Genomic DNA, 18162 nt, shown 5'->3' with positions numbered 1-18162 from the left:
AAACCCAGTGAAAACAGAAGAACGATGACATTTAAAATGAAAATGTGCATTTTTAAAGTAAGAGCAAGGCAGCACACTTCACACACCAGGAAAATTCAGTTTGCTCCACAGAGTAAAAAAACATCAGCCCAGGTGAGAGATTTATTTATTTAAAGAGTCTAAAGGTGCAGTTAAAGTGAAGTGAGAATAAGAAACACGCAGTAAGTCCTCCCATATTTAGATTGATTAAATAAAAAAACAATCAGCCTTTCGGCCTCCTGGGTGAAGCAGGCTGTAGCTTCGACTCAAACTGGTCAGTCGGGCCTTAATAATCGATCTGAGATCAGCTGGGAGGTTGGTCCACGTCTGTGTCGTGTGATAACAAAATGCTGCTTCACTGTGTCCAAGATCACTCCAAGATTTCTGCCTCTTTGTTTTGAGAGTGTGTTAAGAGAAAGCAGAAGAAGAAGAAGAAACAGCTTTTCGTGTCATGTGGTTCTGCCTCCAAAGGTTCTCCAATGTGTCCTTTGGTTTTTAGCCTGGACCGAGGAACGGCTACCATCCCTCTGCTGGAGGATCTCAGGCTGCGTTCAGGCTCGAAGGGTCATCAGTGTCGAGAGGCTGAAATAGGCGTCACGTGGACTTTTTTGGATTTTATGAGCAGTTTTGTTGAGTCTTGGAGAGGTTGTGCAGAGTAAGACATGAACTCAGCTCTGGGTTTTGATGCAGCAGGTTAGAGATCCTGAGCGCTCGCTGGAGGGATCTGGACTCATGATCATGGCTTCTGATTTACCTGAAGAAAGTTTTCAGGTTGTATGTTGACCAGTCGTGTCGTGGTGTTGAAATCAAATGTAAAATATGTCGTCCACCTGAAGATGGAAGCTGATGTTGAACCTTTGAACGGTTTGACCATGAGTTAGCACAAAAATGGGGAGTCATAAGGGCCCAAGGACTGAGCCTTGAGGCACTCCAGGGGGAAGTCAGAGGGGGAGGATTTAAAGCCTCCAGTGGCCACACAAATGTCCCGTTAGAAAGGAAGAAATAAAAGCAACCCGACACTGCATCTGATACACACCAACGTTAAAAATGTTAAAATCACATGATGAGCTGCGTGTAAAGCTGCACTGAGATCTAAAAGCGACCTCCTCTGAGTCATCTAAGAAAGGAAAGACGAAACACACCAGACGAGCACATGAGGTCGTAGATGATCAGACATCTGCAGGTGACCTCAGCACTCTCACCTGAGAAGCTTGTGTGGTATCGGAGGCGTTTTACAGTACGAGACGTGTGTTTCCTGTCTTTGTTCACTGGGTACGTGTATATGTTGTGCTGTTCGGAAAGCAGATGAAGCATCCTGTTTTATCTTCTATTTGATGTAAATGAGTCTAAATTAAAGCTGCAGGGTGTTGTGAGGATGAGGTTTCACTAAGTGTACCTGCTAGTCGAATGTAATATATGGAAATTATATTTTATAACACTTTCCTCGCGATTATGAAATATATTTCAGAGCGGAGTTAAGAGCAACATATGGAGGTTTTCATTCACCGTTTGCAATTACATTCAAAGCAGCCTGTCTGCTCCTCCACTCAGCATGGAGAGGTGATTTATCTGTGCGCTTCTATTCATTTTGAATCAGACCGGTGACGCCGGGCTCCCTCAGCTCTTTGACAACTGGTACAGCAGAGAGCCAGCAGAGACTCCAGCAGCAGCAGCAGCTCCTGCAGGAGCGCAGCCACATGAATAATCACCCAGACGCTGCTAGATAGCTCCGCTCTCCTTGGGCCTTCCAGCAGATGCTATGCTAACAAATGGGAGCAGTCAAACCAGAGCTAATGGGAAAAAGTTTTCCGTTTTCACCCCCAAAAAACACTGCACGGGTCTGTGGCATGCACACAAACACACAAACACCGTCAGCAACTGCGGTGAACAGACCGAGGTGGAAACGAAGTCACAGTAAGGAACAGTTTATTTTAACGTGGCCGCCATTCAAATCCTGACGGGAACTCGCTGAACCCACTCCTGGTTCCCAGAGGATGAACCTTCCATCTGTCCTCGACCGAGGCTTCAGGCTGGAAGAACAAATAAATCATCACTTGTCGATTGCAAAGTCCGGCCTCCCACTGCTTTTAGCTCTTAGTCTCAGCCTTTGTACTGACTGATGTTAGCTGTAGCATGCTAGCAACATTAGTATTGGCAGTGCGTGCTGAGAGCTTGTCCTCCGGTTGACGTCAGCAGTCACTCGTTGTCATTTCCCCTCAGCCTCCCTTCTTTTTCCTCTGGTCTCTGCATGTTTATGAAGCTGATTTTTGGGCTGAAGTTGAAGCATTTTAAACTCACCTTGACGTGTGTTTGCCTTCATTTGCGCAGAGTGAACTTGCATCTGTTGGTATCCGCTGAAGTCTTTCCATCAACTCTGAATGCACTTGTGTCTGTGTGAGTGCAGCAGTCTGAAGGTTTGGACCGAATGCGAACGAACATTTTCTGTCTTATTTGAATGTCTTTAGAGCTGAAGTGGTTTGCGGTCTGTCCTCATTTGGGAAGTGAGCTAGCTGTCAGATTTCAGCTGCAGGTAGCTCATAAACAGTCTGCAGCCGGACTGATTCCAGAGCAGCTCACCAGAAAGCTCCTTCAGTTGTCTTCCTCCAGTTTCTGTGTTTCCCTGCTGCTGTAGGTTCATTAAGTACAGGTGGATTATTGTTGGTGTTAGCGTCAGAGCACCACCTGCAGCAATCTGTTCACATCTTTCCGCTGACCTCATGTACAGTCAGTCTCTGCATTTGCTTCAGGTTCAGTCTGAGCAGAGTTTGTTGTTGTTGAGGTTTTGGTTGAACCTGAACATCCTGAAAATCCTCCACAGTCATCATGTTTCAAAAACCTTTAAGCATCTGACTTTATTTCAGAACCAGGTGTGTGAAACTAGTACCTGGACATCAGGTGAAACTGCTTGTTTTGGTCTACAGGATGGTCACATTGAGCCCTCGAGGCCACTAAAACCTGCACAAACTGTGTTTCCAGTCAGCTTCAGGAACATCTGGACCAACACTTTTGGCCCGTTGCTGGAATATGGATGGGAAATTATCACCACTGTTTGACTGGTGTATTTGCCAGCTTGCCAGCTCTGCCTCGTTGGCAGAGAACCAAAAACTCTTCAGAGTTATTTTCTGCTCTAAAAATGTGTTTTTGAAACCCCTGCGGCCATCAGACACCAGAAGTCACCTCCCTGCTCTGTCTGGGGTCCTAAAATACCTGAAATCCAGCTATAAACTGTTAAGAAATTAAAGAAATGAGATAAATTACAGATATAAATTATATACAAGGTTTTCGTGGGTCATCAAATACTTGATTTGATTGGATAAGGCTGATTGATAGCCTCTGCCCTGAGCGCTGAATCTGTTTTTGAATACGTCTGCAGTGGCAAAACCCAGTTCAGTCATTACCCCCATCTCCCTTATCAGCACAAGGGGAATAAACACAAATCTAATAGAAATTCATTACACAGACCCATATCCACACACACACACACACACACACACACGCTCACACACACACACAGAGCCAACTAGTTTATTAGATTAATAGGCTATGAATGGCTAATACGAATTACCCCCCTCTCTTGTTAACGAGACGCGGAGCAATTTGTATAATTATGTCTGTGGAAGGGAAGAATTCCTGTGTCTAAGCATATTTTTAGACAGCCGAGCTTTCTGAAGGCTTTTGATTACGTATTTACTTTGGGGTTTTCAGCTTCGTGCTCTTTCTCTCAGAAGTCGTTTTTGAATAATTCATCGCTTTGTTCCATAGCGGAATAATTTGTGTTGAGATTTATGAGCAATTGCTTTGGGGTGGGCTGATTTTACTCTTTTTTAAATGATCACAGAACGTGTTTTGTCAGAGTCGGCTGTCGGCGTGTCTCTTTCAGACGGAGGCCTGAGTCGACGCGGCGCTCTCAGGAAGGACGCGGCGTTTTCGACACGTCCTTTTAAAGAGTTTGGTACCAAAACAGGAAACACAACATCTGAAAGAAACATCACCTGTACTCCCAGAGTGTTTGATAGCACGAAATAAAACATTTCAGGCACTTTAAATGATAATAGAAAACTATCCAACTTCAACAACAACTCACTTCAGCTTCAGCTGAACGGACCGTCTGGCCTCCCGTTAGGCTTTCTGCAGGAGGAAAAGGTCATTAAGTCCTAAAGATTATGGTCATTAACATGAAAGTAGACATAATGAGACACGTTGCTCCAACAGGATCAGGAAAATGACACATGCTTTGAGGAATTTGTTGAAACATAGATGCTTTAGACTGAATAATTACTGAAGTTTTCAGCAGTGAATTCATGATTTAATCTCAAAGAATAAAGTTGTGGCTGAATTCTGTTAATGCTTTTTTCATTGATTCCATTTTGTACACGTCCATCACACACCAGCAGTGTTTCCGGTGTCATATCTGAGGATCTATACTAATGAATAGAACGTTCTCCATCCTCTTAAAGATAGTGTGACACTCAGGACCAGTTTTCAGAAATATGCTCATTCTTTTTCATTCTGAGTGAGATGACAAGATGCATATCGATACCTGTGTGTTTTAAGGGCAGAGCTGGAGCCAGCAGGCAGTTAGCATAGCTTAGCATAAATACTGGAAACTGTCGTGGTTTCATGGTTTGTGCTTTAGCAGCTGAGCTAGCAGGATTCATCTTCATTCTTACTGGACCTTTGTCTTTCTTCTTGTCTGCAGGTTCCTGGGAACTTTCTGGAACCAGGTCTAGTAGACCTCCATCAGATCAGCCCAGTCCCAGCTGGTCCAGTGGCACTGCCGCCAGATGACTCCTGGGAGTGGGATGAAACCGATATGACAATCACAGAACCAGAGCCACAAGAAGTACCAGAGCCCGACCTTACGCACAACCTGCCCACAGAATCGAATATGCCTTCGGACAGTCTTCTGTCCAATGGGAATCAACCCGAAAGGATGCAAACCGATGTGTCAGCCCATCCTTGTCCTGAGATGATGTCCGGTATGAGGGGTGGATCCACATCAGAAGCTCAGCCCAGTGTCATGTCCCAAACTCTTCCAGCTAACAACAATAACATCTACCAGGTGTACAGCCTCCACACCGTCGAACTGTACAGACAACCTCAGTTTCCTCACACTTCCTCCTCACTGCACAAAACCAAATCAGGAAAACACAAACAGCACCTCCTGCTGAAGAGCTTGAGTAAGGACTCCTCATTCTCCTCCATCGAATCCCTCCCAGACCTCCTGGGAGGGTTGATGCCAAAAGGCCGAGGAGGAGATAGAATTGTTGGCTACCGGGATGAGGAGAGCGAGAGGGAGGGCGGCAGAGGAAGCGGCCAATCGGCTAGCAGTCGACGGTCAGAGAGCGAGAGCGGCATCGTAAGTGATACAGGAGACACGGAGACAACAGCAAACTCTGAAATCCAGGGAGAGGAAGAGGATCAGCAGGAAGAGGAGGAGAAGGAGCAGAGGAAATTTGAAACTGTAGACGGGGGTCATTTGGCCCTGCACAAAGGTAACGTCACCAGGTGCAACCACAGACGGGCCAAGACAGAGGAGAATATGAAGGAGAAAGGATGGAGGAGGGCTGACGTCAGAGGTGAAAGCAGAAGGAACAGAGAGGAGGAGAAAAAGAGGAGGCACAGGAGGGGAGGAGGGGAGGCGGTTGAGATCCTCATCAATGGACGTGGAATCCTGACTCCCGCTGACTCCGACTCTGACTTTGAGGTGGGAGGACTTGATGTAGACTCCTCCAAGCCCCTTATGTCCCGCAGTGACATAATGGAGTTCAAAGCTGATTTAAGCGGTCTGGAGACTCCTCCTGCTCTCAGCCGCCAGGCATCGAATCCCGTTTTATCTCAGAGCTCCTCACTGGAGTCCATTCTGGCTCTGGGTGTGGAGTTATTTCCCTCCAAAGACCTGCTGCATCGTAGCGCCTCCCTGGAGAGCTGCCTGGTCCCATGTCGTAGCACCGATGGGGATACCGGAGGCAGCCTGGCCAGCCTGGGGGAGCTGGACCTGGGGCAGAGCAGAGAGGTGGATGGAGCTGAACCAGGAGAGCAGAAGAACAATGAAAGTGCACAAGGAGAACCGTCCTCTGGGGAGCTGAGCCGAAGAACTCTTGATCTCCTGAAACGCCTGGAGAACATCCAGAGTCCTCTGGCAGGAAAGATGACCCGCAGTGTTTCCGACATGACGCTTCGGAGCAGCTCCCCGCAGCGGGGCAGACTCCCTGCCTCACCTTCTCTTGGAGGTCGACACGCCCCCCTTTCCGGGATTCCAGGCTCCTCACGTAAAGGACCGCCATCCCTGATTAACGAGAGCTCGGCAACAGCGTCGTTAACGGAGCTGAGTAGCACCGAGGACTCGTCTCTGGGCTCCGAAGATTTCGCTGTGCTCAGAAATCAACGGCACCTCTTCCTGGATCCCTCCACGGCAGACAACGCCAACTCGAGCTCTTGTAGGAAACATCGCCATGGAAACAGCCGGGGAGGACAAGGGATGGACGAAACGGACGCAGCGAGTTTGAGCCTGGTTGTAAACGTCTCTTGTACGTCAGCGTGCACAGATGAAGACGAGGACGACAGCGACCTTCTGTCTTCCTCCACGCTCACGCTCACTGAGGAGGAGCTCGGTGTTCGAGACGGAGAAGATGAAGAGGAGGACAGGTTGAGCGGCGGCTCCTCTGGTAACGAGGACGATGAGGATGATGATGAAGAGGAGATGGAGGGCTCTTACGTCCTGGGGCTGGAGTACATGAAGAGGGAGCTGCAGACTTGGATCCGATCTCCTCGCACCTCGTCTTCCTCCTCCTCTAAAACAGAGGCAGGCCTCCGGGACGAGCTGCAGTGTGGGACTAACCTCTCCTCCACCTTCACCTCCTCCTCTCAGAACAACGACCAGCACTGCTTCCTGAACCGCACAGCTGCGAAATTAATGGAAACCAACACCAACAGTGACAACAACAAAACCAAAAGAGGTCGTAAAGAACAGGAGGAAGACGAGGAGAACCGGAGGAACGCAACAAGGAGCTACATCAGCCAGTTTGTAGACGACGTGGAGAACGGAAACGTGGACCAGAGCTGTTTAAAGGGGAAAGACGAGGATGACGAACTCCTTCGAGAGGAGTCGAGCGTGTTCACAAAGAAAGGAGAGTCACTGAGGGAGTCTTACCTGTTCGCCAAAACGGGGGAGTCCGTTCAGGATGTCAGTGACCTGATCGTGAAAACGGAATCAAACCCAACGAAGCAGCTTCCTGCTTCACCCTCCTGCGAGCTCCTCCCCTTCCTGTCCAAACGTGCTTCCTCTTTAGTCGGACAGCTGAGAGGGGAGTTGCCCTGTCACAGCTCCTCCCTCCCCTCGCCTCCTTCCCTCTCGCCCATCGAGGACTGCAGATCCCACGATGCCTTGCAAAACGGCAGGCTGGCAGCCGGAGGACGGAAGGCCATCACCATTCAGGAGAAGTTCAAATTCTCATCGTTTGTGACGGAGGAGACAAAGAGGGAGGTTAGAGACAAACAGTCGTCCCTGCCTCCCAAAAAAAGACACAATTCTCACTCCTCCTGCTGCAGCCACCTCCCCTCCCCCTCCTCCCTCCATCCATGCAGCGTCGAGGAGGGCAAGAAAGAGAACGTGCATGACTTTGTGATGGAGATCATTGACATGACCTCACTGGCACTGAGGAGCAAAGAGAATCAGCCCGAAGAACCGAACCAGACCGAGACCAGCGGGTCCGTCCCAGACCAGGGTCCTGCAGCACTGACGCAGATCAGAGACAAGGTACACAATGACAACAGCCAGCCTGCTCTGGACTCAGTGACGCCAAAACCTAATTAAACAGAAATTAAAGCAGCAGTTTGGTGGAGCTGCAGATGTTGGTAATAAATAAATAGTTATTTTAATATTTTTGCGATATTTGAAGTCCTGTTTGACCTCATATTCTGAACGTTTTGAGGACAAATTAATCCAAAAGTAGCAAAAGTTATCTTAGTTAATTTGTTCACTGAGTTGGAGTAATTCAATAAATCGCATCACAGATCATAACTTTTAGGATGTAATGACTAATTTCTTCAGTATCTTTTGGAAGTGAAGTAATCTAAAAGCTAATCAGCTTTCAATCTTCATTTTATTTCTGAGAAGAAAAAAGAAATCAGGCAGAAAACTTTTCTCCTCTTGTTAAAGTGTAAAATATAAATAGACGTTTAATATGCAAACGAACACTTGCTGCTTTCTTTGATGGTTTGGTGATTGTTAGATTTACGTAAGAATATTTAAATGTATATCATCCAAAGTGTAAAAATTGCGTATCCAAAGCAAAAAAAAAATCATAAAATCAAACTATAAATCACATGAAACAGAACAGATGTTGGATAAAACTGTGAAATCATCAGACCTGATTTCTTTCGTGGTCCTGAATCTGAGTCTGGAGTTCGTCTCGTGGGTCAAAATAAAAACTGCAACAAAAACAACCAGAAAAAACACCTTTACAGACTCTCTCCTCCCTCTTCCTTCAGGTCCTCGAACACTCCCACCGGCCCCTCCACCTTCGTAAGGGAGACTTCTACTCCTACCTGTCTCTCTCCTCCCATGACAGCGACTGCGGTGAGGTCAGTCAGTGCTCCGAGGAGAAGAGCTCCACCCCGGTGCCCTACAGCCTCCCGTCGTACGTCACGCCGACACAAGGCCTCGGCAGCCCGAGCCCCGAGCCCAGCCTTCAGTCCAAGAACGCCGTCTGCGCTCTGGATTTGAAGGCCGCTGAGGATCAGACTGACGGGGCTGCGAATGGTCGCCACGCCGAGCGGCTGACGAGCCCCTCGCTATCCCTCCCCCCGAGCCCAGACATCAGGGATGAGGAGACCCTGTTTGCAGCCTGCACGGAGGAGGTGTATCTGGGCCCTCCTCTCTGCTACAGCATGGTGCTCACCAAGAAACCCCAGCAGTTCATGCTGAAGGAGGATCTGGACTCTGGCTATGAACTGAACAGCCTAGCTTACTCTCCTGGTTCCAAACCAGGTGATAGTCTGAGCTACCTGTCTCCCTCAAAGGAGTGTGTGTTGGATAGAAACCGGGATCACCTGTATGTTCAAGGTTCCAGTCCCACAGAGGACGCACCGAGCTCCTTCTCTCCTTTCCTGGAGCCTTGTCGCAGCTCATCCTCCTCCTCGCCATCAAACAGCGCCTCCGCCTCTCTCCAGGGGCCCGGCTCCAAACCTGAAGATGACAACCTTTCCTCTCCTCCTCCCGTGTCCTCTGGCGCAGAGAAAGAGAAGCGAGGTGAGGACCCGTACCTCCTCTGTGATGTCGCTGGAGGAGAAGTCGCGGCCGCTGCGAGTGTCAGTGCGCCGCAGGAGGAGAGGAGTCGTAATGAGGGGCCTCCTTATCTTAATCCCCGGGCGCGTGTCGCCCCGATAGACTCCTCCGCAGCCGAATGTTTGGCAGATACTAAAACGCTTGAATCCAATATGGGCGCCGTAATGACCAAGATAAGTGTCTGCAGCTCCGCTACAAATCCCTCAAAAGAGCCAGCCGCCACCGCCACGCGTATTAATCCCAAAATTAACTGCTCGCCGATGAGAGAGGCAGATAGGGAGGAGGGGAAGAGGCGAGGAGAGGTGGATACTCGGCGGGTGAAGCAGGAGGAGAAGGGGAGGAGAGGGCGGAGCGGCTCACAGCAGGAAGCAAAGACAGCGGCAGAGAAGCAGGTTAGTGTTCCAGGTATTAGCCTGATCTGCAATCTCAGGACATTATACAGGCCGTGATACTGCTCCTCACATCTCTACTCCAGGTATTAGTCCGAGCCCCTCAGTGGGTATGAATGTAATGAGGCCGGGGTGCATTTCTCTCATTTCCATTTCTAAGGCCAGACGGACGTGAGAGGTTCTGATATGTGTAACCTCCCCTCTCCTCCTCCTCCTCCTCCTCCTCCTCCTCCTCCTCCTCCTATTCTTTTTCCTACTCTCACTTCCTCTTCCTCACCTTTTCTCTGTGTCCTCTTCTTCCTCATCTTCCTCTACTCCTCCACTCCCTCACCTCTCCTCCCTACCGTTCTTCTCCTCCTCCTTTCTCATGCTTCTTTCCTCCTCTTGTCTGTCTTAATTTTCTTTCTCCCAACTTTCCTCTCCACTCCTCTTTTCCTGTTCCTCCTTCCTCCTTCTCTTCCTCTTCTCCTCAACTGTCCTCTTCCTCTCCTCATCATTTGTTCTCCTCCTCCCATCCTCTAACCTTTCCCTCTCTCCACTTTTTCCCTTTCTCCTTCTCCTTTTTCCCTCTCTGCCTCTTCCTCCCTCCTCCTCTGCCTCGTCCCTCTCGCCTCCCTCAGGTGTTAATGGAAGGGGGATTTGCAGACTTCTCAGTTTTTCAGTTAAAAGGTTAAGGTCCACAGAACAACATCAGCATAATTACTATCAGTCAGATTTCATTAGGATTCATCAGCTAAGAGCTTTCCTCATCCCGCAGTGATCATTCAATTCATTTCATCGCTGAATTAGCGTGTTTGTGCTCTTTTTAAGTTTTCTATTTCCTTATGCAAATGAATTTTGGCATTTTTTACCATCTCTGCAACCTTGCTGCCTCCTCTGTTTATCAACTTTTACTCCCTGAAAGAGGAGCAGGGCTCAGCTGAAGAGCTTCATTCCTGATCTAGTGCAGAGTGGCCCGTCGTCGTCTCTCACGCGGTGCATGTTAATGTGGACGACGTGTCCTTTGTGCTATTCAGAGTCCAATAAATAAGACTTTTACTGCACCATCAAACAAAGTCACACTCACTCATTTTCAGGCGGTCGATCAGATTAATTCCTCCGGCTTTCCGGATTATCTAGTAGATGGTACGAGTGGCTCCTACATGCTGCCGTGTTCACGACGTCCCATCGCAATAAAGTTCTGTTCAAAATGAACCATTCTGCTGACTAGCAGCTGGGTCAGCAAGTTAGCTAGTTAGCTAGCTGACTGGTGGTAAGCGGCGAGCCTTGCCAAGCTTATAGGCTTATGTTGCCATGTTACTGGCTAGCTAGCGTGTTAGCTTACCGCAGTCGCTCACCAGCTAGCCCTCCAGTGGTCAGCGACACGGTTTTAGTGAGGTTGTTAAATTTTGCTGTGTCATGCTCTGAAAATCAGCGTCGCAAACACCGAACATACGGTTATATATTGTGTTCTCTAGAAGTTTTTGTGGTTCTGTGACGTAATTGGCTCTTTTTTCTCTCTATTGTGACCTAATGTGACTTAATTAAGGCCTGTAGTGAGACATCAGGGTTTATTACCTTTATTCCACCACAGTCACCTCAAAGCTTTTCATCTCTCTGGGCTCATTTTGTGAACCTGCAGCAGCAGTTCGTCCTGATGCATCACAGTTTCCTCATTAGCTTATAAATTCATTAAACTGGCATCAGACAAAGGAAATGCAGAGACGGTGCAGTTGCATGTATGCGTGCATGTAAGCGTGACTTCATCTGCATATGTGTGTCTGTGTTTGCGTGTGCGCGGCCTGGTAGCGGCGGTAGATGTATGGGGAGGGATAATAGCTACACAAGTCTTTACAAAGCGATTAGTTGTGAACCAATTAAGAGCGCGGGGTGGAGAGGGGGAGAGAATTGTTTTCGGCCTGATGCTCGTTGTTTTAATTTGCAACTTTTCATCAGTTTGGGCTCAAAGAAAGAACAAGCCGATTAGAAAACAAAGACAAACAACGTTTCAGCCCGATAATGCCGTTTTGATTTATTCTTCCTCCCTCTCTTGTTTGTCTCTCTCCTTTAGTCGCTCCCTCGCCATCCGTCGCCTCCTCTCTCCTCCCTCTCTCCTCCCTCTCTCTCACTGATGAAAAGAAAAGAATAAAGTGGAACATTGTTCCCTCGTTCTCAGCTGGATCGTGTGTTTGCCTTCATGTGATGAAACACTTTGTCTCTTTTGTTTCTTTTCCTCTTTTCAACCTTTTCCTCTCTCTATCTTTTCCTTTCTGCTGCGTTCGTCTCTTCTTCTCCTTTATGTATTTCCTCTCCCTCTCAGGTGAGCTCTCGATCAGCTGTCCATCACGCCAACAGATCAGGGCGGAGCCAAGCCTCAGCGAGGACAGTCAGAGTGAGTTAACACACACACACACACACACACACACACACACACACTCATCCATCACTGCAGGCTTTTAGTTTAGTTATTGGAGTTCATGCAGTGATGTCACGGCCTGCCAAACCAATCACAGAGAGCCAGACGTCAGAACGAAAGCTGTCACCACATTTTCAATGAACGTCATTAATAAGAACAAATAAAACTGAAAATCTGATCGAAGGGAAACCTGTTACATACGACTCTAAAACATCAATAAACCAGAATCGATCATCAATAATCAAACTGTTCACTGACAGCAGCTTCATGTGTTCATCTCCTTCATCCTTCATGTGTTCACAAAGTGGTGAACTCGCTCCATCCTCTGTGATCGACTGAGCTTTTCCAGGACGCCCCTTTCACACCCAATCACGATCCTCTCACCTGTTACCGATCAGCCTGTTCACCTGTGGAATGTTCAAACAGGTGTTTTTGGAGCGTTCCACTTCTTTCCCAAACATTAAATCTACTGACTCTGAGCTGTTTTCAGGTCAGTCTGTGTCACAAACGCGTCGCTGACAGCTGGCTGTGCGCTGTGATGTCATCAGCATCTGACACATTCTGACGCTTTGATCATCGTTGGCTTTTCGGCCTGAACGCTGATGGATCTTTAAATGTTTCGGTGAAATAAAACGAACCGTCTCGATCAGAATGAATTATTATGGGGTTTCAGAAGTGATCCAGGTGCACACGAGCAGCGAATTTCCTTTGGTTTTCATCATGTTTTCTATTTTTAAACTCAAATCAAACCAGGAAGCTGCAGAACACGAACAAAGGCCATCACTGACAGCCTGTGTGTGTGTGTGTGTGTGTGTGTGTGTGTGTGTGTGTGTGTGTGTGTGTGTGTGTGTGTGTGTGTGAGAGAGATGTGGCCGCCCTATGGGTGCCTCCAGGGCTCAGCAAAACCTACTGCCCCCATACTCCAAACACACACACACACACACACACACACACCCCTGAGGGCAGGGCATGAGAGTCCAGGTAGAAACTCTGACAGCCCAACAGCTGCAGGTGAGACAGACATGTTGTTCACACACACACACACACACACACACACACACACACACACACACACACACACATACTCACACACACACACCAGAGGACAAACCCACATACACACTTACAAGCAAAGAAATACACACATATGAACTCAAAATCAAGCTCAGTGTGCTCACACAGCGCATGTAAGCCCACGACAAAGGACACACACACACACACACACACACACACACACACACACACACACACACACACACACACACATCATATTGGTGATGCATACAGCTGGTCCTGACCCCCATGGCGTGCCCCAGTCTATCCCACCTGTTCTCACACACACACATGCGAACACACACCTGCACAGACACACTCGCACACACACACACACACACACACACACACACACTGTACACACAGACACAGGTGCAATTAAAGCAATCGTGAATGCGTCTCATGAAGTGCTCTGTGACCCAGACAGCAGAGGGTCTGCAGCAAAACACACTGAAGAGTGTGTGTGTGTGTGTGTGTGTATGTGTGTGTGTGTGTGTGTGTGTGTGTGTGTGCAGGGTTCATCTCTGACTCATGTTTAGAAAGTTTCATAGAAAAGCTGAACAGAAACACAGGAGAATAATTTAAAATGCGTTAAACTGGATAAAACTGAAACTCATCAAATTAAGAATAAAACAGCTTCATTTGTTGAGTCGAGCTGAAAATATGAACATAAAATCAGGATGAACAGAGCTCGATTGTTTAAACCACACAGACTGTTGAGCAGAATGAATTCACAGGATGCTGCAGAAGAAAACAGAAAACATGCTTAAACAGCATGAAAAGTCTCATTTTTAAAAGATATGAAGTTTAATCAAACGATATATCACATCTGAACACATGTCTCATAATTATATAGTTCAATTTTAAAAAGTAAAAAAGGCTCAGAAATTTCAAAAACAGCTGCTCGCTGTTGTTGGGAACTACTTTCAGCAGCGGATTAATCTACGTTTGGACTGTTTTGATCATTTCACCAGACTTTAACGATGGCTGTGTTCCATTTATGTGTCTCTCTCTCTCTCTCTCTCTCTCTCTCTCTCTCTCCCCCCCCCCCCCCCCCCCCATCCTCCCATCCAGAGTCTACCTGTGTTGGGAGCAGGAACCTCCAGGATCCAGCTGTAAGGGAGCTCTCTCCATCTCCTCCCCGCTGAGCTGATCTCTCTCCTTGGCTTCATCTTTCCGGCTGCCTCCTCTCTGCTCCTGGAGGCTCTCACCTCCACAATCTCCCAAATCTCACGGCCGTACCTGAACGCATCGTTAAGAAACTGGACTGAAAACTCATCCAGCGGTTTCAGGGTCACCTTCCAGCTGATTTAAACTTTCCATCAGATTTCAAGCTTCTCCGTGATGATGGAGCAGATTTTAGGGTTCGTCTGTGGAGAATATGTAGTTTTCTGTCGTAGTTAAGAGTTAAGACGAAAACGTCCAACAGCCATTAAATGTGATACTGAAAATACTGAGTTATTGATCCAACACTTTCAGGATGTTTTAAAGCTAAACAGGAAAAAATAAACTCTAACAAAATGCCCTTTTCCATCTAAGTGAAGGAAACCCACAATCAGCTTCATTAATTAGCCATTAATTGAGTTTTTAATTGATTTTTAAGCATGTTTTTGGTGCATCATGGGAACATGACCTGTGCCAGTGCAGTAAGTCAAGCAGGACAAACACCAGGAGCTCTTCGCTGTGGATGGTGTTGAACTGAGCTGGGATCAGCTGGATCACAGGTTTGAACACCCTGTTACAGAAGCACTGTTCACTCTGTGTGCTGCACTGGTCCTAGCACAGTTAGCATGTTAGCTCCTGTGTCTGTCGATGGCGTCGGGATTCAGAATCTGTCTCTGTCGCTCGTCTCTGTGGTAGAAACTGGTCATCCCGTCGTATCAGCACCTCGCTGCAGCCTGATTGGCAGTAGATAAACTAACCAGACGGCCTCAGAGCCTCCATCATCTGAACGAGTAACTGGATTAGTTCCAGCTGACATGAAACATTTCACCTGACCGACAGGAAGAAATCTCATGTTTTTGTTGAGAGACGTCAGAGATCGTCCAGGCTGAGTTCGTGTTCGTTAAAGCTGAAAATGACGTTAACTTTATTGTGATCAAATAGAAATCTTTGCAAGACACAAAGAGATCAATAAGTTATATTAAACTGTAATTAGAAAATGTAAAACTTCTGAACTTCAGCTGTATTATCGGGACTGAAAAGCAACGTGAAGGGTTTTGTCTGAACACTCGCTGCTACGCTTCCATTCAGTCGTTCGTGTCTCTTTCACTGAGTCGAGTCTGATGGTTGAACCTAAAAATGCCAAATCAAGACGACGGCAGCAGTTTCCTTAAACTCCTAATCGATCATGTGACGAGGACGCCGTGTCGCTGTGAAGGAATTACTGACTGAGCAGACCACACGACGTCTTCCTTCTGATTGGACGTCCTCCGTTTCGCCTGTTGAAACCTTCGTTCCTTTATCATGATGGAATTTAAATATTGTATAAATACTTCACTGGAGACTTCAGTGTCATGTGTTCAAGCTGATTTTACCGTCTGAAGTGTAAAAATGCGAGCGCACAGTCGACCAAGTTGTAGGAAACGTTGGTTTCTTCTCCAGCAGACTGAGTTTTCCACCTCGATGGTGGCGTTCGATCACGAGCTGAATGTCGACTGAATGTTCGACCAGACCCACAGAGAGTCAAGTCTTCGTTGTTCGCTGTCAGGTTTTTGGATTTGAGGATTCGATAACTTTCAGGTTGATGCTGAATCTTGACTTTGACAGTTTTCTGTCGTCTGCTCTTGCACCTTGAAGTCTTCTGTGCGACGTCTCGTGGTGAACTCTGACGATCACCTGAACACACGTTTAGTTTGCGCTGACTCCTCTGTAGGTGTCACTGGTGGGAGGGCAGAGGGTTTCACCTGTTCGCCTTCTGTCGGCTCAGCAGCGTCATCGCCTTCCAAAGGCTCGTGCAGAGGAAGTGCAGCCTGATGTGGAACAACAAGAGATTTTCCACAGTGTTCCCGGTCGGTCCGGTCGGTCCGGTCGGTCCGGTCGGTGCAGTCGGTGCAGTCAGCGCTAAGCTCTAAATTTTACCGCTCTGTAGGCTAACGGTGACCGCTCGCTCACACACAAACTTCTTGGTGGTACACTCAGACGTTTCAGCCGGCCTGTTGATGAGAAGTACCTGAACGCACCGTTGGCTTTCTCCAGAGTCAGGGAGCGGTGATTCGCTGTGCTGAAGCCTCTGCACCGCGGCTCATTCGCTGGCATGTTCCTCCTCCTCACCTCCTCACCTTTGAAGGTTGGATCACCCTGAAATTGGTCTCAGAGGCTTTTTCGACATCATTTGATCCTGATTGATTCCACAAACCGGTGAGATCTGGTGGTGAATTATCGGATGTGCCTGCTGCTACAGAGCGGTGGAAGAAGCCGCTGAGCTCAGATAGAAATATTCTTCACGCCATCAGGTTAAATCTGAAGTCAACGTGTGTCCTCCCTGCAGACTGAGAGCTGCACCAGATCCCAAAAATAAAAACTAATATAAAAAACGACGATGTTTTATCTATGCAACACGACCAAAGTTGGCGAAAGCTGAACCGGTGTTGTTGTGTAGGTGTTCCGGTTTGATGACTGTTGATGGGGACGTGTGTTGTTGTTAACTCTGCTGTATGTATGTACACCACTACTGTACCATGTATTCTTTCCTTTTTTTACTTCCTGAGCGATGATTAGCAGTGACGCTGGGGTTGGGGATCGGTGTTGAGAGGTGTGTGTAGGACAAAATAGGGGTTAAGATCTTTAAAATATAATTGTGTGCCTTGCTCTACTGTTACTACTTCTACCTTTTTTTGTTAATTAGAACCACTGCTTTTCCAGTTAGGTGATGAAAACACGCAACGAAACAAAATGAGAAACAAAACGCGTTCAAGTTGAGCTTGTGTATATATGTGAAGGTGTAAAATGCAGGGAGGGATGCTTGGTGTTTGTGTTTATTTAACTCTGTATGTGACCTGTGATGTGGAATATCTTTATTATTAGTATCGGCCATAAAGAGCTTGACTGCATGGTTCCTGCGAACTACAATGTAAAACCAACTGTTGACAAATAAACTTAATTTATTGGAAAAAATAAAATTTCAACACAGTTTTTTGTTCATCTTATTTATTGTGCTGAGAAAACAAACAATATCATAGAAAATCACTACAAGGTGCAAAGTTTCTACCAGATGAGACATTAAAATTACACAAAACGACAACAATAAGAAACATGAATCAGACATGAGAGACATGAAACCCTCAGTCTGCCACCGTATGTCATGTTTCAAGGAGTCCAGAAATCCACCAACCAAACGTGGGCAATTCCACGGAGTGAGACCCCCCCCCCACACCCACCACCAGAGGGGCTGCATGGGCCGCGGGGCTCGACTGTCCGTCTGAATGTTTTGATGGAGAGCTGAAGGTGTCAGTTTGAAAAAACACCTCCAAAGTCATCGTTAACTCGACGACGCGTCCTGACACGTTGAAGTTCTTCCTGCATCCGACAGGTTGACAAGTGTTAATCTCAAGTTTTGGACGCGAGCTGCGGATAAAAACACTGAAATCAAAGCTGCCATCAGGAGGCAGCGGACGTGTGTCAGGAACTCTATCATCACAAATGCATCATTAACATTTTCTGATCTTCCAAAGGTTTGCTTTCTGCCCTTAATCAGTTTTCCCGCCTTCAGACGCAGCGTTAATGCCGAGGAGATGAAACACAATTGAAAGCTGAAGCAGGTGATTGGATCGGACGATAAACACACGCTTCCATATTACACGACGTTAAATAATGTTTACTTCATCAGAGGGAGGTCAGTCCGTGAAAGCGGAGAGTGCCGCGGGTGACACGGAGAAGATGGAGGGATGATGAGGAGGACGGGCGGAGGAGTAGCTGTGATGTGGTTTTTACCTGGGCTGAATGCAGAGGCCCGCGTGCAGCTCTCCCCGACACACTGCAAATCAATTTGGCCCTGATTGCAGAGACTGTCCTTGATA

General features: G+C 47.4%; 1 protein-coding gene across 5 annotated transcripts in view; it reads left to right on the top strand.

Moving 5' to 3' along the window:
• Window positions 1-17276, top strand: part of akap6 (A kinase (PRKA) anchor protein 6) — a 170799-nt gene extending 153523 nt beyond the window's left edge. For 4 of the 5 annotated variants that reach the window (XM_076748701.1, XM_076748698.1, XM_076748700.1 and 1 more), the window contains exons 20-23: window positions 4718-7777; window positions 8512-9699; window positions 11996-12067; window positions 14219-17276. In XM_076748701.1, the coding sequence (XP_076604816.1) occupies window positions 4718-7777; window positions 8512-9699; window positions 11996-12067; window positions 14219-14263 (4365 nt within the window). In that variant the 3' untranslated portion in view covers window positions 14264-17276. The remainder of the gene's footprint in view (window positions 1-4717; window positions 7778-8511; window positions 9700-11995; window positions 12068-14218) is intronic. The other variant, XM_076748702.1, reaches the window with a different exon arrangement.
• The last annotated feature ends 886 nt before the right edge of the window (window positions 17277-18162 follow it).

The sequence above is a fragment of the Chaetodon auriga genome, chromosome 14 (genome assembly GCF_051107435.1).
Source record: "Chaetodon auriga isolate fChaAug3 chromosome 14, fChaAug3.hap1, whole genome shotgun sequence".
Classification (NCBI taxonomy): Eukaryota; Metazoa; Chordata; class Actinopteri; order Chaetodontiformes; family Chaetodontidae; genus Chaetodon; species Chaetodon auriga.
The sequence above is the reverse complement of the archived record's forward strand: the minus strand, read 5'-3'. Positions and strand labels throughout refer to the sequence as shown.